At 49.0% G+C, this 23,919-nt stretch overlaps 1 protein-coding gene and 1 long non-coding RNA gene across 2 annotated transcripts in view; one reads left to right on the top strand and one right to left on the bottom strand.

Moving 5' to 3' along the window:
- LOC138997201 (uncharacterized) overlaps positions 1-8,405 on the bottom strand; it is a 68,450-nt gene extending 60,045 nt beyond the window's left edge. The window contains exon 1 of the long non-coding RNA XR_011468918.1: positions 8,322-8,405. This is a non-coding gene — a long non-coding RNA (uncharacterized lncRNA). The remainder of the gene's footprint in view (positions 1-8,321) is intronic.
- Positions 8,406-8,630: 225 nt separating this feature from the next.
- CYP2S1 (cytochrome P450 family 2 subfamily S member 1) lies at positions 8,631-21,941 on the top strand. The gene is made up of 9 exons (XM_070398014.1): positions 8,631-9,060; positions 10,183-10,348; positions 12,363-12,512; positions 12,927-13,087; positions 13,235-13,414; positions 15,096-15,237; positions 18,445-18,632; positions 20,337-20,478; positions 20,560-21,941. The coding sequence occupies exons 1-9, from the start codon at positions 8,884-8,886 to the stop codon at positions 20,739-20,741; spliced, it is 1,488 nt and encodes a 495-aa protein (XP_070254115.1). The 5' UTR covers positions 8,631-8,883; the 3' UTR covers positions 20,742-21,941.
- Positions 21,942-23,919: the final 1,978 nt, after the last annotated feature.

The raw sequence follows: 23,919 nt of genomic DNA, 5'->3' as shown, positions 1-23,919 counted from the left end.
ACTCAGTAGCAAAAGGGCTCCCTCCCTGTATGAGGGCCATCTCTGCTATTGCCATGTTATATAAACAAATAGAAGACAGAATTACGGGCTCTTCTTTAACTATTCACGTTCCTCATTCTGTTGAATATTTACTGAACTCTCATCACACTCAACACTTCTCTGCCAGTTGACTGGCTTCTTAGAAAATACTCCTGCTCTTTGCACCTAATATTACTTAAATTTGGTGTAATCATCTTTTTTTTAAAATATATTTTATTGATTTTTCACAGAGCGGAAGAGAGAGGGATAGAGAGCCAGAAACATCAATGAGAGAGAATCATCAATCAGCTGCCTCCTGCACACCTCCCACTGGGGACATGCCCGCAACCAAGGCACATGCCCCTGACCGGAATCGAACCTGGGACCCTTCAGTCCGCAGGCCGACGCTCTATCCACTGAGCCAAACTGGTCAGGGCTTGGTGTAATCATTTTAATCCTGCAATTGTTTCCCTCTTTATAACATAAAGACACCCACAATTGTGTTTTGCTTACTGACCACTTTCTTGTTCCTAGGAATTGTTTACAGGAAACTCCTATCCTATATAATAAATAGGTGATATGCAAATTGACCATCATGCCCTCACATAAGATGGCCTCCCCCTGTGGTCACAAGATGGCCGCCCCCATGTGGTCACAAGATGGCCATGCCCATGTGGTCACAAGATGGCCACTCTATGTCATCACAAGATGGCTGCAACAAGATGGCCAGCAAGGGAGGGCAGTTGGAGGTGATTGGGCCAGCAGGGGAGGACAGTTGGGGGTGATTGGGCAGGCAGGGGAGGGCAGTTGTGGGCAATCAGACTGGTAGGGGAGGGCAGTTGGGGGCGATCAGGCCAGCAGGGGAGGGCAGTTGGGGTTGATCAGGCCAGCAGGGGAGCAGTTAGGCATCGATCAGGCTTGCTGGGGAGTGGTTAGGGAGCAATCAGGCTGGCAGGCAGAAGCAGTTAGGGGCAATCAGGCAGGCAGGCAGGCAAGTGGTTGGGAGCCAGCAGTCCCGGATTGTGAGAGGGATGTCCGACTGCCAGTTTAGGCCCGATGATTAGGCCCGAATTTCGTGCACTGGGCCTCTAGTTAATAATGGTGACTTAACTTGGTTTACAAGTGGATATTATTTGAGAGATGAATAGGGACACTACTGGGCAGGATATGTAATAACTTCCATGGTGGACATAATCAAAAGTTCTTATTTACCTGAAATAAAATCTGCCCAGCAAGCTGAACTAATTGCTCTAACTTGGGCTTGTCAATTGGGCAAAGATCAAGTAGCCAATATTTACACTGAGAGTCACTATGCATTTGGTGTAACTTATGACTTTAGAATGTTTTAGAAGCAGCAAGGCTTCTTAACTTCCTCAGGGCAGCCCACAAAAAATGGAAAACTGGTTATGGAATTATTAGATGGCATATAGCAACCAAAACAATTGGCAATTATCAAAATTCCAGGCCATTGTAAAGGAAATCATTTTACTAATGCTAGGCAGGCAGTATTGAACGGTCACATTATCCAGACCTCAGAATGTTCTTTGCTTTCTATTAAATCAATAAAATATTATCTTTTATAATTTCAACAGACAGCTACAGAAGAAAAAAAGAGAGCATGGCAACAAAAAAGGAGAACCTTTGACTCAGACAGACAGACAGATATATCTTGGACCCAATCAGAAACCTATTGTACCCATAGGGGCTCAACTCCCTGTACTTCAACATGTACATGAGCTAACACATTGGGGCCCTAAAAAGACGATTTCACAGAATAAACAATATTACTGGAAACCTTCCCTTACTATAGCTCATAAAGTGCACAGCAGATATTTTTTATTGTTTTTAATTATTTTTTTTATTGATTTCAGAGGGGAAAGGAGAAGGAGAGAGAGAGAGAGAAACATCAATGATGACAGACAATCATTGAGCGGCTGCCTCCTCCATGCCCCACACTGGGGCTGAGCCCTGACTGGGAATCCTACCATGACCCAGGAGTGTGCCCTGACCGGGAATCGAACTGTGACCTCCTAGTTCCCAGGTCAATGCCCAACCACTGAGTCATGCCAGCTGAGCAGCAGATGCTTTATCTGTCAAAAATATAACCCAGGAAAACCACTCCATTGATCCCAAGGACATCTCCCATTTCCTTTAGGTCCATTTAAGGTAGTAATTGAATTTTGTCCAAATGCCACCAGTTCAAGAATACAAATGCATGTTAGTCATGATTTGTACATTTTTCTAACTGGGTTGAGGCATTCCCTTGCAAGAGAGCAACAACCTTAATGGTTGGTAAATTGTTCTTAGAATAAATAATTCCCAGTTGGGGAATTCCCTCTGAGTTACATAGTGACCGAGGGACTTATTTCACTGGGCAAATAATAAAATCTGTTGGTAACATTTGGCCTAGTCTACAGCATTTTCATTGTGCCCGTCACCCCAGTTCTCTGGATTGGTGGAACATATCAATGGTACAATCAAAATTCAACTAGCCAAAATTTCAGAAGCCTTTAATCTCCCCTAGACAAGAGCTCTCCTTACAGTGCTCCTCAATCTGAGGTCTCCTTTTGGTAAACATAAATCGTCTCCTTATGAAATAGCCATTAGCAGCCCTATGCATCTGGATGAAAGGGCATATGAACCATTTTGCTAAAAGGAGACATTTTAGCCATGGTCAGTTTGGCTCAGTTGGTTGATCATTGTTCCGTGCACTGACAGGTCACAGGTTCAATTCCTGGTCAGGGCACATGCCCAGGTTTTGGGTTCAGTCCCCAGTGATGCAACAGGTAGCAACCAATTGATGTTTCTCTCTCACATCCACATTTCTCTTTATCTCTCCCTCTCCCTACCTCTCTCTCAAAAATCAATTTTTTTTAAAAAGGAGACATTCTACATTATTGTTGATGGTCTATTAACCAGCTTAAATAAATTAATAGATTAGTAACTGATTCGTTTCACAGTGCGCTCCTAGGAGATAAAGATTTTACGGATCATGGCTTACAACCAAGAAATTTGGTCTATTATAAAAGACATCAGCCCGGCGGGCATGGCTGAGTGGTTGAGCATCGACCTATGAACCAGGAGGTCACGGTTCGATTTCTTGTTGGGGCACATGCCTGAGTTTCAGGCTATTTCTGCGGGGGGAGAGGGGCATGCAGGAGGCAGCTGATTAGTGATTCTCTCTCATCATTGATGTTTCTATCTCTCTCTCCCTCTCCCTTCCTCTCTGAAATCAATAAATATATATATATACATATATTTTTAAAGACATCAAGTAAAAGACTCTCTCCAACCTTGTTGGAAGGGACCTTACCAGGTATTAATAAGTAACCCATGTGAAGCCAAACTCAAAGGAGTTAACTCATGGATTCACATTTCTCATTTGAAAAAGGCACCTAACTATGAATGGACATCCACTCTTGTCTCTGACACTCGCCTCTGTCTACAGTGGAGATCAAAGACTTTTCAAGGTTGAGAAGCCACTAACATGGAAAGCAGACAGCTATCCTGAGACACCAACCAGGCCTCTATGCTCACAAATTAATGATACTCATACCTTGTTCTTATATAATCTAATTGTTATTAATTAAGTAAACATAAAATGATTTTTATTTTGTTATTATCCTCCTTATGGTTTCCTAATGTAAACAATATCTGTCTCCCCACGCCCTCTCCCTTATTAGATATGAACATTTTAATTTGTGTACCTGCTAGTCTTTCCCACCTAGACAATGATATTCTGATTATCAGTTGTGATAATGAAGTTAATGCTTTATTGGCCACGCATTGGTCTTCTTCTACTATTAATATAAGCTTTAGTACTTTTTTTCTGGAAATATCTATTAATAGGACCCACTTTGGACAAATACCTCCAAGAACATCTCCCTAATAATTCCCCTGATATAATTATATATGGCTCTTATCTCGGTGAGTATTGTATAGCTACAGGAAAGGATGATGAAAAGCTAAGAAAAATACCTGGATATGATGGGAAAAGGCTTGCAGCAACCTGTCCTTATCTGTCATAGTATATCTTGTCCTCAGACTCACCAGCCATGCTCTTATGAAACCAGAAAAAATCAATGGGTCTCCATTTTAGAAATTATCAGCATTGCTTGATGGGTAGATATGTCTGTAATTACCCCACCCTTCTTGCATCCTGGGCACTTGTGGGAAGCCCTATGGAATACTCAAACTCTAGCTCATTTTGGAGTTACCTCTACCCATTTAACTATAGCATGAGAAACTCAACATTTTGGGGTGCATTCCGTATACCTCAACTGACCCCAAGCCATAGCTACCCAATGGCAACAACATTCCTGGTAGGTCCAACAATATTGGCTCTCTAAATAAGAAATAAAAGGGAAATACTTGGAGGAGTAGGCGCAGGCCTTGATATTCTGGGACAAGCTGAACTGGTAGTTAATGAAAACCATTATTCATTAGAAAAAGACTCTTCATCTAAAATAAGTCATATAGAGGGAATGATGTTTCTAGAAGAAGGAAAAGGGTGGGAAGCAGCACGGGGAGACAATAGGCCTTAGCTCAATGGGTAGAACTGATTCAACAGACTATAAAAACTCATGCACAAACTCAACAATGGGAACGTGCCTGTTCCCTAATTCAACAGGGCTTATTGTCTAGCTAAGGCAAATAGGATCAGAAGTAGCTATGAAACAATGGCCAACTAGCCTGGATGCAGAAGCCCAGGCTAGACATTTATGGACTCATATGGTTCCCTTGGATTTTGGAAATTTTTGGATAGAAAATGTGATCTTCTACTTTGTATCTTAAAACCCAGGCAGTAAACCCTCAATTTTGTGGACCTCAATTTAATGGACTTAGGGTTTAACAGACAAAATTTCATATGTCATATGTGAAAATTAAAACCTTGTTAATTTAAAAATGTTTTTAACCAAGATTTACCTATAATTAAATTAACAGGTTATTTTTTGTTAATATTTCACTGTTATTTTTAACAAGTTTTAGCAAATAGGCCATATGTTGGAAAAAACACTACAGTAATTTTACTAATATAAATAAATATGACATATCTACAACTATAATCTAACATATTTAAATCCAAGAATCATCTCTCATAAACAACATTCGGCGAATGATTAGCAAGTGATCACACCACATCCTGTGTGGTAATCAGTTCTATTGCTTCTTTGTATGAATTTCTGCAGCAGTTTTTGTTATTATTGTTAATCCTCACCCGAGGATATTTTTTCTATTGAGTTTTAGACAGAGTGGAAGAGTGAGAAGGAGGAGGAGGAGGAGGAGGAAAGAGAGAGAGAGAGAGAGAGAAACATTTATTGATTGGTTCCCTCCCGTATGCACCCTGACCAGGGGCCAGGGATTGAACCAGCAACCCAGGTACATGCCCTTGACCAGGAACTGAACCCTCGACCCTTCAGTGCCCGGGAGTCAGGGGGTGTCGCTCTAACCACTGAGCACACTGGCCAGTGTGTCTGCAGCAGTTTTAATGGCATGCTGGCCTATGTTCCAATGTGTGCTAAGCCAGGCCCCAGCCGTGTGCATTTATTTACCCACATAAAAATGGTGAATGCAGCCATTTACTAGGCCTATTTAGTATAAATTTAAAATTACAGTAATACATATAGAAAACTTTTCTGTAAAGTTAAACTTTTCATACATACTTAATTTTAATTACACAAATGTGTCTAAATAACTAAAAACAGGTAGATTAACTAATTTGTCAATTTTCTAACATATGCACTTAAAAAACCTACTTTATTATAAAACAGACTTTTGGCTTTAACAGATACCCCACCACCTGAATTAGTCCATTATATGGAGGTTTTACTGTAGTTCAACTGGCTGTCATAGGGACCATTCTCAATAACACTAGAACACTTCCAATGGGAAGGCCAGTGGTGCTCAGTGGTTAGAGTGACACCCTCCCCCACCCCCATCCCTACCCCCGCCCCACCTCTCCCCCACCTCCCCTGGGCACTGAAAGGTCGAGGGTTCAGTTCCTGGTCAAGGGCATGTACCTGGGTGCAGGGGTCCTTTGCCTTGAGGCTTTATCTCTCTTGCAGACAGGAATCTTATAGGAGGTCTCAGGGAGGGTTTCAGTGGAATATTCATCAGTTTCTAGGTGTGCTCCTTCAGGGTCATGGTCTCTACTGATTGGTCAGTGTTAGGGCAGGAGGTCATCAGTCATTGCAGCTGGTCCTGGTGTAGGCCACCTGGTTTTGCTGCTTTTCTGGGCCTGGAGCTGAAATATTATCTCTAGGGAAGTGACCTGTGTCTGCTATAAACTGCTCGGTCAGTTTGTTCAGCTATCTATCTCAGTTTCCCTGTTCTACTTGTCCTGGCTTCCTGTCCCATCTCAACCTCACTGACCTCATCTCCTACATTCAATCTTTGATGCATCAAATATTATTGAGCGCCTCTTGTGTGCCAGGCACTGCTCTAAACCCTAGAATACAGCTTTGAACCAAACAACATGGACCAGCATTGTAACCATCTTCTTCAACAAGCCCATCCCCCTGGCAGGCCTTTGCACTACCTGAAATTATCTTTTCCCCCCATTGATTTTTAGAGAGAATGAAAGGGAGGGAAGGAGGAGAGAGAGACAGAGAGAGAAACATCAATGTGAGAGAGACACCTCGATTGGTTGCCTCCCAAAAACACCCTGACTGGGGCAAGGATCAATCCTGCAACCCAGGTTTATGCCCTTAACGGGGAATTGAAGCCTTTGGTTCCAGCGCTGACACTCTAACCACTGAACACACCAGCCATGGCCAGGACAATATTAATTTATGACTTGATTTGCCTGTGGATAAGAGTTCAGGGAGGAGGCAGGGCCCATTTCTCTGTTACTCAGAGCTGCATCCCTAGGTCTAAAAGAAAGTCTTGTTTGTAGTTAGACCTCAATAACAATTAGTTGAAAGAATATTAGCTAACATGCCTTTAACACGTGTGCTATATTCACCTGGCCTTGTTTTATTTATTTTTTAAATATATTTTATTGATTTTTTTACAGAGAGGAAGGGAGAGGGATAGAGAGTTAGAAACATCGATGAGAGAGAAACACCGATCAGCTGCCTCCTGCACACTCCCTACTGGGGATGTGCCTGCAACCAAGGTACATGCCCTTGACCGGAATCGAACCCGGGCCCCTTGAGTCCACAGGCCGACACTCTATCTATGGAGCCAAACCGGTTAGGGCCTGGCCTTGTTTTAAATTGTGTACACACATGTACCTACTTAATCTTGAAAACTATCCCTATTTTACAAGAGTTAACAGAGGGACAAAGAAGCTAGGCTTTGAACTGTCAATATAAGAAGCATTCAAACCTATGGAGAATTTTTGTGAGTTTATGTAAGCCAAACTGTCAACACTTGCCAGGAAGCAAAAACTCAACGGACTGAGATAATGCTCCAGAGAATGGCAGTTTCACATCTTTTTTAAAAAATATATATTTTATTGATTTTTTTACAGAGAGGAAGGGAGAGAGATAGAGAGTTAGAAACATCGATGAGAGAGAAACATCGATCAGCTGCCTCCTGCACACCTCCTACTGGGGATGTGCCCGCAACCCAGGTACATGCCCTTGACTGGAATCGAACCTGGGACCTTTCAGTCCGCAGGCCGACGCTCTATCCACTGAGCCAAACCGGTTCTGGCCACATCTTATTTTGTACATTACAATCAAAAGAGAAGACTTAAGTGGGTTACAGGAAATTCATTTGTGATTAAAGAGGTGGAGAAAGCAAAGTGGGATACCTCTGGGATTAGATAAAAAGTAAAATGATAGACACCTACGTCTTTTACACAGGTGGTACAGGAGAGTTAACAGTCAACAATGAACATAACAATAAATGAAAGGATTTATGGTCTCTACCCTGGTGCACTGGTTGTGCCCTGAGGATCCAGAAAAGGGGAGTTACCCTGACATTCCAAAGGTATGGTATCCCGGATGCAAAAGATAATAGACAGGCTTCGTTATGGCCAAATTTGACTTGTGCCAGGAAAGATTCTAGCCTAAGACATGACTACCTGCCATAAACTGCTTTTAGTTTAAAAGTTTTAATTTCAACCATCCTTTGTGGTTACTGTAGGTCTCTGAGTTTGCAAGGCTGCCCCAGAGTTTGTCAGGTTCGCATGTGGCCCCTTTTTGTCCACAGAACTCAGGTAGTCTGGCTTCAACTTGATGGCCCTAACCACTATGCGTACCGCTCAATACATGAATGATTCAACCGATCATGCAGACTGGCCTAGGTTCAAATCCCAGCGCTGTCGCTTGCTAGCTGTGTGGCCTAGGACTTACCTCTCTGAACCTCACATTCTTTATTGTTAGAGGTCAAGCCCCTCCTCCTAGTTCGCGGTGCAGATGTCAGGTGCTGGAGGAAACTGGCTCAAAGACACCGTACAGGCACGCACAGGCAAACACGGAGGGAGCTGACGGCTTGGGGCGCCTGGGCGCTGGACCCTGATAACACTGGAAAGGGAGGTGGGACCTGGGGATGGCAATGGCGAGGGTGTTTCGGGTGAACGCAGCGGGCGGGGTGATCGCCGCCAGGCTCCGGGTGTGGCCTCCTAGAGGCTGCCAAAGTCTCTGGCTTCCAGGTTCCCCCAGTTTGTCCACGCCCTACTCGGGGCCCAAAGCGCTCCCTCCGCCCCCCGAAAGTGAGAGACTGAAGAGAGTGTGTCCCCGACGCCCGGCGGCGACGGCGGTCTAGGAGAAAGAAATCCGGCGGCGGGGAGAGAACACTGGCGGTAGGCCAGGGAGGGGAGCTCGCTGCCCCGCCTCCCCACCTGACTGAGTTGGGAAGGGCGCTGCCCTACCGCGTGGAGCGTCTGGCAGCTGGAGAAGGAGCCAACCTGCGGAGATGGAGGCGGCCGGCACCTGGGCGCTGCTGCTGCTGCTGCTGGTGCTGCTGCTGCTGCCGCTGGCGCTGCCCGCGATCCGGACCCGAGGTCGCCTGCCCCCCGGGCCCGCGCCGCTGCCGCTGCTGGGGAACCTCCTGCAGCTCCGGCCTGGGGCGCTGTACTTAGGGCTCTTGCGGGTGAGGAGCGGCGGGGTGCCCTGGCGAGGGGCGGGGGTCCAGGGCCAGGAGAGGGAGGGAACTGCGAGGTGAGACACGAAAGTGCCGGGCGGAGAGGTCCTCGGGTGTCCTAGGGAGGAGGCCAGCACGGGGTCCCCGGCAGAGGGGCCGCGGGTGTCTGGGGTGCGGCAGGAGCAGGGATCCAGGACCGGCGTTGTCTGGGGAGAGATGGGGCAAAATTGTGGAGCAGGTGAGGGGCAGGGAAGCAGGGGTCCCAGGGCAGAGGAGCCTTCAGCATCCTGGGGCGGAGGGGGCGCGGGGAGCAAAGCTGGGAGCCGGGAGAGAAGCTGATTGTGTGATGGTGCTGGGTTTGTCCCCGGGGACGGAACAGGTGGGGAGATCCAGGTGAGCTCTCCTGAGGACGGGCAGAGAAGAGGAAGGGGTCCCTGGGGGGAAGTGGAGGCAGAGAAAAGGAAGGGGTCCCTGGGGGGAAGTGGAGGCAGAGGCTGGAAGGTTCCAGAAATCTGTCTGCAGAGAGTAGAGGGCTGGAGGTGAGGGGTAGGTGGAGCTGGGAGCTCCTGGGACGGAGAAGGGTAGGAGAGCTAGAAAGAACGGGTGGCAGTCCCCACCTTTGGGGGTGGGGAGTAGGTGGAAGAAGCCAGAGGTTCCCCATTCCACAGGAATCTGGGCGTCTTCCAGGAATGGGCGGGGGGGGGGGGGGGGCGGTGTCCTGGGGAGGAATGGTAGGTGCTCAGCAGTACGTGCTTCAGAATTTGAGGATTTAGCAGTGACAGAAAAAGGTGGCTAGGTTGGGCGTGGGGAGAGTTGAGGAGTTATGGGAGCCACGGCTGCAGCTACCCATTTGCTGCCACGCGCCTGAATTGGGAGGGGAGGGGAGGGGAGGGGAGGGGAGGGGAGGGGAGGGGAGGGGAGGGGACGGGAGGGGACGGGAGGGCTCTGGGTTGTCCCCAAGCCAGAAGTTAGGCTCCGCAGGAGGTGAGAGGATAGGCTAGCCAGGGCTGGGGGCAGAGTTTGCAGACCTGAGGGGTCGTTTCCAGCAGGTGGCTCATCCAGCCACAGGGGCCATGCTGGAGACTTGGAGACTGAACGAGGCCCCACCCCCTTTTCTCTCCCTGCCCCCAGCTGAGTAAGAAGTACGGACCAGTGTTCACCGTGCACCTGGGACCCTGGCGGCGCGTGGTGGTCCTGGTTGGGCACAAGGCTGTGCAGGAGGCCCTGGGAGGTCAGGCTGAGGAGTTCAGTGGGCGGGGGATGTTGGCAACACTGGACCCGACCTTTGACGGCCATGGTGAGTCATGAGTGGAGCCTGCTTCCGCATGCATGTGACCTTCCTGCAAGGCTCAGTGTCACTGGGCCTCTGTTTCCTCATCCATAAAATGGAATAATAGTGCCTGTACACAGGGTTGCAGTGAGGATTGAATGAGGACTGGGCTTTGCACAAAGCCAGCACTTGGTAGTCACCAGGGTGTGGCAGGTTTATCTCTGGGCCAGGTGAAACCCCCAGGGCTGGGAGGGAGGGGCAAACTTTCAAGGCACTGGGCGTTAACTGATGTGTAAACACAAAATGTAGAAACTATTATCTGTGCTAAGACTGCAAGCCAGAGCCCGAACTGCAGTGACTAAACAGCCCGGTCTGGCTCCCCCACAGAGCCTCACCAGCGGGGAGACAGACCTGTCACCAGACAGTGACAGTCTGGAGAGGTCAGGGATGAGGAAGGGGCTGGCAGAGGGGTCAGGGCCAGGATGGGGGAAGCCCTGGGACTCTAGGAATAGGAGGAGGCTCTTGACCCAGGCTGCTAGCTGGGGGTGTCCAAGGTGTCTTCCTGAAAGGTGGGGTATCTGAGCTGAGACTCACAGAATGAGTGGGAAAGGTGTTCCTGGCGGAGACCAGCTAGCACAAAAGCATGGAAGTGCGAAGTATTCACCCATTCAACTGACAAGTTTTCATTATGCCTGGTCCTGCCCTGGGTACTGGGGATACAGAGGTAACTGAGATAGATGTGGTGTCCCGTCTTACAGTGGGGGGGGGGGGGGGGGGGGGGGTGGAGAATGGGAGAAATCTGGGAAGGCTTCTCAGAGGAGATGACATTTGAGTGGAGACGGGAAGGATAAATGGAGTTAGTTCAGGGAGGATGGAGAGCTGAGTGATCCAGGCAGGGAACAGGCAAAGAGGGGGAATCCTGCTACTTCTGAGGAAGTGAGAGAAGACAGTGCCATTGTAGTGGGATGAGTAATAAAGCTGAAGTTAGTCAGGTCATGCAGGGCCTGAGTGCTGCCACCTCGTTTGGGCTTCGGGTTTTCTGGAGGAGCAATAGATATTAAGCAGGGAAAGGGTACAAAGTTAGAAAGGTCCCTGATTGCTGTGTGGGAGCCCAGGGAGGGGACTGGGCTGGATCATTGCTGAGGCCTTGGGGTTGGGGGGGGGGGGGGGGGATTTGGAGAGGAATCCAGGACTCCAAACAGGAGTGGGGGTAGCAGGACTAAGAACAGGGAGGAGGAGAGATGCTGAGGCCAGTTGGGGACACAGTGGAGGGGTGGGTGGATGGGGACACCTGGGAGGAGGCATCCAAGAGGCCATTACAGGCCAGAATTCTACAAGTGGGAACACAGCTCAGAGCAGGGAAGGGTCCATCCAGGCCAGGTCTCTGAGGTAAGGGAGGAAAACTGCAACTCCATCCTCTTCCCTCCCTGTTCAACCTCCAAACAACGTGGGGCAGGGGACCACACAGTACTCCAAATGCTGGGATGGAAGGAAGGAAGAAGAGGAAGGAAGGATAAAAGTATGGGTGGGTGAAAAGAGGAGTAAAAAGATGGAAGGAAGGGAGGAAGGAAGGAAGGAAGGAAGGAAGGAAGGAAGGGAGGGAGGGAGGGAGGGAGGGAGGGAGGGAGGAAGGAAGGGAGGGAGGAAGGAAGGGAGGAAGGAAGGAAGGGAGGGAGGAAGGAAGGGAGGAAGGAAGGAAGGAAGGAAGGAAGGGAGGGAGGGAGGGAGGGAGGGAGGGAGGGAGGGAGGAAGGAAGGGAGGGAGGGAGGGAGGGAGGGAGGGAGGAAGGAATCTTCACTCAGCTGGTTGATCACAGAACAGGAGCCTGGATAATCCGTTACCAACTTCTCAGGAAAACGTCACCCTCTGCCCCAAGGACAGGTATTTATTAAGCACCTACTGAGTCCTCATCTCTGGACTAGGTAGATGTGGACTCAGGACAGGGCCCGAAGAACGCCCTCTGGGCACTTCGGAAGGAAGGGGTAGTCCTAGGGAATGGAGAGAGGGGCCAGTCGCTCCTTGAGCCTAGCCTTCTGTGCAGGGGTTTTCTTCTCCAATGGGGAGCGGTGGAGGCAGCTGAGGAGGTTTACCATGCTCGCTCTGCGGGACCTGGGCATGGGGAAGCGAGAAGGCGAGGAGCTGATCCAGGCTGAGGCCCGGTGTCTGGTGGAGGCCTTCCAGGGAACAGCAGGTGAGCAGGGCAGGGCCAGCCCAGGGACCCTGGGGTCCTGAGTGAGTGTGGGGAGGACCCTCCCATGGTGCCTGGGCTGGGGGCTCTATTCACTCCACCTCTAGCTCCCTCTTTACCTCTGTCGCTGTCCTGCCGTCTCCCTGAGAGTCTCTGTGTCCCTGGTGTTGTCACATCACTTTTCTGCCTCTTTCTCTCTCCACTTCTGTTTTTCTCTCCTGTAAATTTCTCTGTCTCTCTCCTTGCCTGTTTGTCTGTGTTTCTATTTGTCTCTTTCTCTCTGTCCTTGTCTGTTTCTCTGTCCCTGTCTGTCTGTCTCTGTCTCGATGCCTTTCTCTTTGTGGTTGTTTCTGGCCCCCATGGAGTCGGTCCTCTCCGATTCCATCACAACACTCCTCCTTGCCTCCTCCCCACCAGGACAGCCATTTGACCCCTCCCTGCTGCTGGCCCAGGCCACCTCCAATGTTGCCTGCTCCCTCACCGTGGGCCTCCGTTTTCCCTACGAGGATGAGGAGTTCCAGGCTGTGGTCCAGGCTGCTGGTGGCATCCTGCAGGGGATCAGCTCCCCTTGGGGCCAGGTAAGTGGTAAGACCCCCTCTCCAACCACTTTCCCCAAACGTCCCTGCCTTCCTCTTCCAGGCAACCCCCAGAGCACCCCATCCACCTGCCCCTCCACCTTGGTGCAGGGCCAGGCCCCATGGAAACAGCTGCCCTTCTCCCCACAGACCTATGAGATGTTCTCCTGGCTCCTGCAGCGCCTTCCAGGCTCTCAAACGCAGCTCCTCGGCCATGTGAGCACCCTGGCCACCTTCGCCATTGAGCAGGTGAAGCGGCACCAGGAGAGTCTGGACCCCTCAGGCCCTGCACGCGATGTTGTGGATGCCTTCCTGCTGAAGATGGCAAAGGTGGGGGAAGGTGGAGGTTTGGAGGCGCTCCTGAATGGGGATGGTGGCCTGGCTGCCTGCCACCCAGGTGTGTCTGTGCAAGTGTGTGCATATCTCTTCTTTCTAATGCGTTGTTCTCTCTGCCTCTCCCTACCCCTACTTCATGAGTATCCAAGTCTCTTGCATTTCTCTCCTCTCCTCACTCCAACCTCACCCCCATGTCCAATGACCTGCCACTAGAAATGGCCACAATTGCTTCACCCCACTCCCCACCCCTGCCCCCCCTACCCACACAGGACACTTCCTGAGACTTAGTCATTTGCTTATGAAACCTTGCATTAGCCAATTATTCTAATAAAAGTCTGCTTTTTAATTATATAAGAACAATATGAGAAAATGAGAATTCAGGGGACTCCTGTGGAAATAACTAGTTTTGCATTGTACAAACTTTGGAATTATGGGAGCTATTCAGGGCCACATCCTTTGAATAAATGCAGCCACCTTGTTCATGGAGAGAGAATTTTTTTCTTATATATGTGGCCCCATTTCTTTTTTATTTTTTTTTAATTAAAAACATAATTGTAGTAAAATACACATAACATGAAATTCGCCATCTTAACCATTTTTGAGTGTACAGTTCAACAGTGTTAAGTGTGTTTATATTGTTGTGCAACCAGTCTCCAGCACTCCTTTCAACTTGCAAAGCTGAAGTGCTATACTCTCAACATCACCCCATTCCCCCGGCCCAGCTCCTGGCAAGCACCAATCTGTTTTCTGTCTTCATTAATTTGCCTTCTCTAGGTGCCTCATATAAGTGGAACCATACAGTATTAGACCTTTTTAACTACTTTATTTCATTTAGCATAATGTCCTCAGGTTCCTCTATGTTGTAGCATATGTTGGGATTTCCTTTCTTTTTTTTTTTTTTTTTAGTATATTTTTATTGATTTCAGAGAGGAAGACAGAGGGAGATAGAGATTAGAAACATCAATAATGAGAGAGAATCATCGATTGGCTGCCTTTTGCACACCCCACACTGGGGATCAAGTCCAAAACCCGGGCATATGCCCTGACCAGAAATTGAACTGTGACCTCCTGGTTCATGGGTAGATGCTCAACCACTGAGCCACACCAGCTGGACAAGGGCTATCCTTTCTTTTTAAGGCTGAATCATATTCCATTGTATGGATAGACCACATTTCATGTATCCATTCATCCATTGATAGGCACTTGGCTTACTTCCACCTTTTAGCTATTGTGGCTCACACCACTGTGAATATGAGTGTACAAATAATCTCTTCAAGACCCTGCTTTCAATTCTTTTGGAGATAAGTCCAGAAGTGGAAGTGCTGGATCGTATCATTATTCTATTTGAATTTTTTTGAGAAACTATGATACCATTTCCAGAGCAGCTGCACCATTTTACATTCTCACCAATGGTGACATTGGTTCCAATTTCCCCACATCCCCACCAACACTTGTCATTTTCTGTTTGCGTGTTTATGGTGGCCATTCTCTTTCATTTTTAAAAACATTCCAACCAGACAGAATAATATCAAGAGCCCACATCCTGACTTTCCCAAACATTTATTTAAACTCCTTGACAAAGCTTGAACTTGCTGTGCTACCCGAAGCCCAGCTGGGCGGCCCCCCGCTACCTGCAGGTTGTGTTCTCTGAGCCCCTCTGCCCTGTTTCTTCCAGGAGGAACGTGATTCAAACACAGAATTCACTGACAAGAACTTGTTGATGACTGTCATTTATCTGCTGTTTGCGGGGACGGGGACCGTCAGCACCACGGTCCGCTACACCCTCCTGCTCCTGCTGAAATACCCTCAGGTCCAAGGTAGGAGCCTTTTCCACCAGCCAGGCCCTGGTAACAGAATTGAGAGCTGGAGAGGAAGAATGTTCAGGAGAGCGGGCAGCCTGAGCCAGAGCTGGAGGTGACCATGAGCCTGGCATCTGGGGTGTCTGAGGCGCGAGAAGTGGAGGGACTGTTGGTTGTCGAATGAGGCGTAGTGAGAAATGAGGCAGGAGATGTCTCGGGGCCTTGTCCCTTAATCCTGAGCAATGGGGATCCATGGAAGGATGTTGGGCAGGGGGAGGTGGGGTCAAATTAGCATTTTAGAAAAATTCTTTGGGCTTCCATGAAGTAGGAGGGAAGCCTGGGTAGGGAACTGGGTGGGAGAGGACAGGGCTGGGTCAAGCTGTGGAGAGAAAAGAAGGGGCCAAGTGGGCAGGTGGTAGAGAAAGATGGGGAGGGAGACATTCAGAGGCAGGCCCAGGGCTCTAGCCAAGGGCTTGGGGGACCGGGGGGCTACCCAGAGATGGGAACAGAAAGGAAGAGAGACTGTTTCAGGGAAGACACTGAGGCCAGTTTGGGACACTTTGAGTGTGAGGGGCCTCGGACCACCTGTGAGGAGGCATCCAGGAGGGTCAGGACAGGAGATGAAAAACAAATTGGGGTCCTGAGAACGCAGGTTGGAACAGAAGCTGGGATGGTGAGGAACAGTATAGGGCTGCTAATAAGCCCCAAGGAACCCCAGCATCTCACATTGGGCAGATAAATGCTGTTGAGCTAGTGGGGTGGGCTGACCTGGAAGATGGTGTTAGGTCGCCAAAGGAGGAACACACAAGGCCAGAGTGCTGAGGGATTACGGTGAGGGATTACGAATTTATTCAACCATCCGCACCCCAGTGGCTGACCCTGGATGGCTCCAGCAGCCAGTGAGGGGAGTCAGCGGCTTTTAAAGGTCTTTTGGCTTTTAAAGGTCTTTTGGCGGGGATTTTTCTGGGCGGAGACTTCTTTATGCATACCCGGAGGGTCGAGAATGGAATGTGGTCACCCACCACAAGTGAAAAGTGGTCTTCAGCAAAGGGAATGTCCATAGTGAAATGACCTGAAAAGCCAGTTCCCAGGGGGGAAGGGTATCAACTCAATTGCTCCATCAAACCTAACATTCCAGCCTTTTTGTTTTATGGAATAGGGACAAAGGTCATATCTTCTGTAATTGTTTCCTGCTGAGGTGGGATGGAATGGACTTTGATAGTAGTGGGCTGGACTAGGGGTGCAGCAGCTTGATTTCCCCAAGAGACTGGTTGGTGAAGGCTTGAAAAGAGTTCTGTTGAGTGACTTGGGGAGTAAAAGCTGGTCCTGAGGCTGCCACAGCATCACTTGTCTGGTTTTGCTGCTTTTCTGGGCCTGGAGCTGAAATACAACTGAGACCTAGATGTTATTTTTAGGGGGAAATGAGTAGGGGCCTCAGTTGCCTCACTAGTGATATGAAAGGGGAGAATAGGTTACCCAGGGGGTGAGGTTCTTGTTTTCCCACTTTTGCCCCTTGCTGGGCATCCACATGTTCCTTTCTTTCTTTCTTCCTTTCTTTCTTTCTTTCTTTCTTTCTTTCTTTCTTTCTTTCTTTCTTTTTAATATTAACTCATTTAATTCTTTTTTTAATATATTTTATTGATTTTTTACAGAGAGGAAGGGAGAAGGATAGAGAGTTAGAAACATCAATGAGAGAGAAACATTGATCAGCTGCCTCCTGCACACCCCCTACTGGGGATGTGCCCGTAACCAAGGTACATGCCCTTGACCGGAATCGAACCTGGGACCCTTCCGTCCAAAGGCCGACACTCCATCCACCGAGCCAAACCGGCCAGGGCCACATGTTTCTTGTAGGTCCTGAGATAGCGTTTCAAAATAGGTAGAGCAGTGGTTAAGCTCCCGATGGCAGTTCCAACCCCTGCTGTGATGCCAAGGGTTATGAGGAGAGGGATTATCTGGACTCCTCTTTTGTGTCAGATATGATGGGTTACGGGGACAGGTAAAGACTGATTATTGGGGGCTACATCTACATTGGGTGAGAGACAAGAGTTCAGGTTCCTGTCCAGCTGATGGGGAAACAGAAGTATGTGTTTTCCCCATGGAGGAAGAAAAATCCCTGATCATGGAGACAAGCTGATAGGTGTAAGGGGAAGAGGTGGACTAAAGGGTAGGATGTTCCTTTTTCTAGTTCTGCACTCCAAGCTGAGAGGGTAGTCGCCATGGCACTGCCAATAAGGGGCGACAGATGAGTGGTTAAGATTTTATTGCAGTGAAAGTGGGAGGGAATGTTAGAATGGACTGTTGTCCAAGGGAAAAGAGAAAGGGAAGGAAAGGACAGGTGAAGCCAGGGGCCAGGATGGTTGGATAAGAAGTAAAACACTGGCCCTGACCGGTTTGGCTCAGTGGATGGAGCGTCAGCCTGCGGACTGAAAGGTCCCAGGTTCAACTCCAGTCAAGGGCATGTACCTTGGTTGCGGGCAACATCCCCAATTGGGGGTGTGCAGGAGGCAGCTGATCGATGTTTCTCTCTCATCGATGTTTCTAACTCTCTATCCCTCTCCCTTCCTCTCTGTAAAAAAAATCAATAAAATATATTTTTTAAAAAAAGAAGTAAGACACTGCACTCAGACCAGCCAAATTGTTAGGTTTGTGGAGCAATTGAGTTGATTCCCCTCCCCGCACCCCCAACTGGCTTTTCAGGTCATTTCACTATGGACATTCCCTTTGCTGAAGACCCTTTTCACATTCTCTCCCCTCCAGGTATGCATAAAGAAGTCTCCGCCCAGAAAAATCCCCGCAAAAAGACCTTTAAAAGCTGCTGACTCCCCTCACTGGGTGCTGGAGCCATCCAGGGTCATCCAGTGGTAATCCCTCGCCACTCTGGCCTCCTGTGTTCCTCTTCGCTGACCTAACAGATGGGACTTGAGGTCTGGTGGCCTTGGTGGAGTAGAGTCAGCTGTGATTTCAGCTCTCTGGGCCTCGGTTTCCTCGTTTGGGAAATGGGGTAGATACTGGTGCCTCGCTCACAGAATAGCTGAGGGAGTTAAGATAGGAGAGAAGTAGTGCCCAGCACACAGGATGTGTGGGACCCGGCTCAGGGAGGGCTGGGGGGCTTTTCCTCTTACCCACCAGCCTCATCCCTAACCACAGCTGCTCAAGAAGATGGGGCTCCCAGGGAGAGGTCCCTACCCCTCTGACCTCCAGTCCTCCTCTTCTTGGGGGCAGAACGTGTGCACGAGGAACTGACAAGGGAGCTGGGTGCTGGCCGGGCGCCAGGCCTGGGGGACCGAGCTCGCCTCCCATACACGGACGCGGTTCTGCACGAGGCGCAGCGGCTGCTGGCACTGGTGCCCATGGGGATACCCCGAGCCCTCACGAGGACCACCTGCTTCCGAGGATACACCCTGCCCCAGGTGGGTCTGCGGTGCAGCCATGCCCAGTAGTATCTCTGCCTTAGGCCTGAGTCTGTTGTTATCTGTGTCTCTGACTGTTTCTGGATCTTGGTCTCTCTCTTTCTGTATCTTCCTCCTCTCTTCTCCTCCTCCCCCTCCTCCCCCTCCTCCTCCTCCTCCTCCTCCTCTCCCCATCTCAGTTCCTGTCCCTTCACTAGAGAGCAACTTGGATCTAGTACCACCAGGGGGCGATGTCTCCTCAGAAACCTAAGGCACCTTCTGATAAACTTCCTCCTTGAGCTTCATTGTAGTAGAATCAATCCTTGACAGTTGCAATCCAGTCTTTTATCTGGGACCTTGGGCAAATCCCTCCCCCCTCAGAGTCTCCACCTATCCCTCTTCTAAATTGGGGAAGATAATAGTATTAACCAGGATTGCAAGGAATCTTATGAGGCAATGCTTGCAAAGCACCAACTTGGCTCTCGGTCCCTGGGGGGTGGCAGTCTTGTGCATGAGGCAGCAGCAGGGACTATTGTTAACACAGTGACTGTGCAACGACAACCACTACTGACGGTGACAACAGTAATAATGATTGAGGACCTGCTCTGTGCCAGGTGTTTAGATTTCAGAGCAATCCTACACCACTAACATGCCCATCTTACAGATGAGAAAACTGAGGCCCTAAAAGGTCAGAAGACTTGCCAGGCTCACCCAGCCCACAAGTGGTTAGGGAAAGATATTAACCCAAGCCTATGCTTTAAACACTGCTATCTGCCTTTCTCTTATTTTAATAGCAATAGCATGACCCTATCTTTTCCTATAGTCCTCTCACCTCCCCAGCTCAGAGCCCATTAGCCAGAGTTCCTAGCAATGGAGGTCCCTCACTCTTGCTCTCCTCACTCCCTACCTTCCTTCACCCTCCAACACAGTCCTGGGAACATGGCAACTCTGATCTCAGCTGAAGGGGCTGCCACTCTCCCTGAACTTGGACTGGGGCGGGGGCAGAGCTCAATGGAGGAGCTGCCTTAAGCTGGCAGTCGGACATCCCCCAAGGGCTCCCAGACTGAGAGAGGGCTCAGGCCGGGCTGAGGGACCCCCCCTCCCAAGTGCATGAATCTCATGCACCAGGCCTCTACTTTAACAAGGTCTGGCCCTAGCCGGTTTGAGTATCGGCCTACAAATCGGCCTGGTTCGATTCCCAGTCAGGGCACATGCCTGGGTTGCAGGCTCAATCCCCCGTAGAGGGTGTGCAGGAGGCAGCTGATCAATGATTCTCTCTCATCATTGATATTTCTATCTCTCTTTCCCTCTCCCTTCCTCTCTGAAATCAATAAAATATGTATTAAAAAAATAAAATAACAAGCTCTGCTGTGTCAAATGTTGCCTTGGGCAAGTTGCTTAAGTTCCTTGGGCCTCAGTTTTCCCATCTTTAAAATAGGGATCATATTAGTAACTGCTTCCTAGGCTTGTTAAAACACATAATGAGTTTACATGTGTGGTTGTGTGTGTGTGTGTGTGTGTGTAAGTGGAAGACATGTACCTATTACATGTGAGGTAATATACATAAAATGCTTAATAAACTGCTTGGCCCGTAATAAGCTTGTTACATGTCGATGCTATTACATTTTGTGAACTGGTGTCCGCGACAGTGCAGATTCCTGCGCTCTGCTGCCCAGAACCTGGGTGGTGAAAGATATTTGTAGTTCTATTATGATTTCCCCTCAGGGCACTGAGGTCTTCCCCCTCCTGGGCTCTGTCCTGCATGACCCCGAAGTCTTTAAGCAGCCAGAGGAATTCAACCCAGGCCGGTTTCTGGATGCAGACGGAAGGTTCAAGAAGCAGGAGGCATTCCTGCCCTTCTCCTTAGGTATCTACTGGGCCGGTTCCTGCCCACCCACTGGCTGGGGTGTGAGGAGGGCTAGCCCACCCTATCTCCCTCTTCCTCCAGGTAAGCGTGTCTGCCTCGGGGAGGGCCTGGCACGAGCCGAGCTGTTCCTTCTCGTCACCGCCATCCTGCAGGCCTTCTCCCTGGAGAGCCCGTGCCCAGTGGGTGCTATGAGTCTCCAGCCAGCTGTCAGTGGCCTTTTCAACATCCCCCCAACCTTCCAGCTGCAAGTCCGTCCCCGCTGACCTCCATCCCACCCCGTCGTGTGGAACAAATGAAGGAGAGGGTACTGGGAGGTAGCAGCCTCGACCTTGGGCCTGGACATGGCTGTGTCCAGAGCCATGTCTACACCACAGGAAACCACGTTCACACACCGGTAGTTGTTTGTGAGAGTCAGTCACACAGATACTCGTCCGCAGGGCCACATTCACTGAACCACACACCCATACACAACCACAAGGCAACTCAGCCACACAAGCTTTCTATAGACATAAATTTAGTCTTTCTGGAATCATAACCACATGCCCAGATAACCCACCAACTTGCATACAAGGTAAGTCCCCTGGACTCACAACCCATGTGTGGGAGTTCCACCGTATTCTCGGCCCACATGCCCTCTTCACTCATCACACTTAACAGCACCACCGTCTCTAGGAGCCTGGGGCAGGGAACAGGCACCTTCCTGGGCCATGTCTCCTTGCAGAGAGACTACCCTCAGCCCTCGAGGGACCACACCATTACCCAGGCATGCGACTCACCAGCCACACTCTCCCAACCACTGAACCACACAGCCAGCTCACGCCTGGCCTCGTCCTGACTCCCAGATATCTTCCTACTGAGACAGTCACACCCTGGCCTTCCCACCTTCAGCCTTCAAGGACCCTTTCCAAGCACACTGATCCCTAAATTCTCCCAACTACAGATATACCCTCATTGTGCAGTTATGCACACAGAGCTGGGAACCAAGTAAACTAGGACACACGGGACCCTCAGACCAGGTTATATAACCATGCTGAAAGCCTCTCCTGCCTCCTCAGCACACACTGACCCACCGTCCTCCTCAAAGTCCCCCGTAGAAACGGGGGAAGGGACTAGAGCAGTGGTTCTCCACCTTCCGAATGCCGCAACCCTTTAATACAGTTCCTCATGTTGTGGTGACCCCCAATTTCATTGTTACAAATTGAACATAATTAAAGCATAGTGATTAATCACAAAAACAATATGTAATTATATATGTGTTTTCTGATGGTCTTAGGCAACCCCTGTGAAAGGGTCGTTCGACCCCCAAAGGGGTCGAGACCCACAGGTTGAGAACCATTGGGCTAGAAGAACAAGTAGGGGCCAGATTCCAACTCCCGGTGTCAGGGAAGAGACCAGATCTGCTGGCCTTGTGACTCGAAGGTCCCTGTTTTGTAATAAAAGTTTGTTTCTGGCCTGTGGTCCAACCCCGTGGCAGAGCCTGGTGTGTGTGTGACAGTGTCTGACATTGTGAGTAAGGGGTGGGGATGGGGGGCGTCCACCCCTCCCTGGAGGCTGGGCGGGACCTGAAAAACATGGCCCCCGCCCACCCTGGCTGTTGACATCAGTACCAGATGTGGGGAGGAGGGGCCTGTCCTGGGCTTACTTCCCGGGAGGCCGAGGGGGGTGGGGAGAAGGTAACCTCGGAACAGCTGGCCTGGACCCTGGACAGGGTGGGCCTCAGCCAGGGAAAGCCTGAAAATGGCCCATCCAATCCCTGGGAACTCTCCCAATCTAAAAGCAGATTCTGAAACACAAACCCTAACCCTACTTCCGCCTCTTTTAAACCCTTTTCCTCCTGCCTTCTTTAAGAAACCAGAAGCATCGTTTCATTTGTTAATTAGTAAGGAAGTTTTCAAACACAGAAGTAGACTAGTACAATCACCAATCTCATTTGACAACCATCACCTTCCTGCTTTTTATTTCATCCACTTTTCTGCTAGTTTTATGACAATTTTCAAGATTCAAAATTCCAGTAAAGCTGAGGGAATTATTGGGGAACTGCCATGTGCCCCTGGCTTCAGTTGGCTTTAGTACATGTCTCTCCACCTATCCATCCAGCTCATTTTTCTAGGAGTTTCAAAGTAACTTGCAGACAGTTTATCTGACCCCTGAATGCTTTAGCAATGCATGTATCATTATTAAAGTTTTTTTTTAATTTATTGATTTTTAAAGCAAGAGAGGACATCAATTTGTTGTCCCACTTATCCATGCATTCATTGATTAATTCTTGTATGTGCCCTGACCTGGCATCAAACCTGCAACCTCGGTGTATTGAGACAATGCTCTAACTGACTGAGCTACCCAGCCAGGGCCGAAAGTTTTGTGTTTTGGGTTTTTTTCCTCTGATGCTATCACTTTATTTGTTGGCTTAAGTTCTATAGAGGTAGCCCAGAACAGTGATATGATGAGATTGGGATCAGATCCTAACTTTGCCACTTTCCAGCTGATCCACAGCCTGACTGAGGAGGTAGCATCTGAGAGATGTACTAAATTTCAAAAAAGAAATGTGAAAAATTCTGGGACTTAATAGAAACAAAATACAAGCTAAGTTCTGGGATGTACTATTACTGTGTTTTAATATGTCAGTGCTGTGGGCAAAAAAAGGGACCACATACTAAACCTGATAAGCTCAGGGGAGGCCTGCATGGCGGCCTTGTCAATGCAGACTGAAAGTAACCACATAGGACAGTGTGACCATAATTCCTAACTAAAAGCAGGTCACGGCCCGTAGCCTGTCCTGGGCCTGTAGCTTCCTTGACAAAGGTCAACCTTTCCTTAAGTGAGCCTGTCTTTTTGCATCTAAGGTAACATACCTTGGAAATGTTAGAGTAATCTTTCCCAGACCCCTTAGGGCACACCCAAGGAACCAGAGCTGAGACCACAGAAGCCCTTGTTATCTGTTCTTCCACATACCATCTCCATGTGCTGTAATTGCTCACTCTCCTGTAAAAGAAGTACGTATCCGTTTTACTTTTCATCCAATCTCAGAGATTCCCCCTGCTCCACCCGCCACCCCTACCTCCGCCTTTGCTTTCTCCCATCCCCTAAATCTACCGCCAATAGATTTCATGTAACCCACCCTACACCTCCTCCTCTGATTCTAAGGTATAAAGTAAGCTGCAAAACTGCCGTTCTCTGGAGCTTTTCTCAAAAAAGCTCCAGATTTTGATTCCCGGCCATCGTCATCAGTTTAGCTCAAATACACTCATAAAAATTCTTTTCAGGTTTGGACGTGTCTCACATCAACAGTGTGATGCGAAAAGGAATGAATGATGTTTAAGGTTTTCTCCTTTTAAATTAAAGCGATGACTTGCTTTCTTTAGCACTCAAAATTCACATCCAGGGAAGCATGGGATCGGGAATACTAGCAAACTTTTTTCTGTAAAGAAGGATGGACCTTGA

The sequence above is a fragment of the Myotis yumanensis genome, unplaced genomic scaffold (genome assembly GCF_028538775.1).
Source record: "Myotis yumanensis isolate MYYU_CA2020_CCGP unplaced genomic scaffold, mMyoYum1.0.hap1 SCAF_18, whole genome shotgun sequence".
In the NCBI taxonomy this organism is placed as follows: domain Eukaryota; kingdom Metazoa; phylum Chordata; class Mammalia; order Chiroptera; family Vespertilionidae; genus Myotis; species Myotis yumanensis.
The sequence above is the reverse complement of the archived record's forward strand: the minus strand, read 5'-3'. Positions and strand labels throughout refer to the sequence as shown.

What these genes read in the sequence shown, in the direction of transcription:
- CYP2S1 (XM_070398014.1), top strand. Translation starts at nt 8,884, where the DNA reads ATGGAGGCGGCCGGCACCTGGGCGCTGCTGCTGCTGCTGCTGGTGCTG. An exon ending in TGTACTTAGGGCTCTTGCGG is followed by an intron (nt 9,061 to 10,182) that starts GTGAGGAGCGGC and finishes CCCTGCCCCCAG; the next exon opens with CTGAGTAAGAAGTACGGACC. An exon ending in TCCTGCTGAAGATGGCAAAG is followed by an intron (nt 13,415 to 15,095) that starts GTGGGGGAAGGT and finishes TGTTTCTTCCAG; the next exon opens with GAGGAACGTGATTCAAACAC.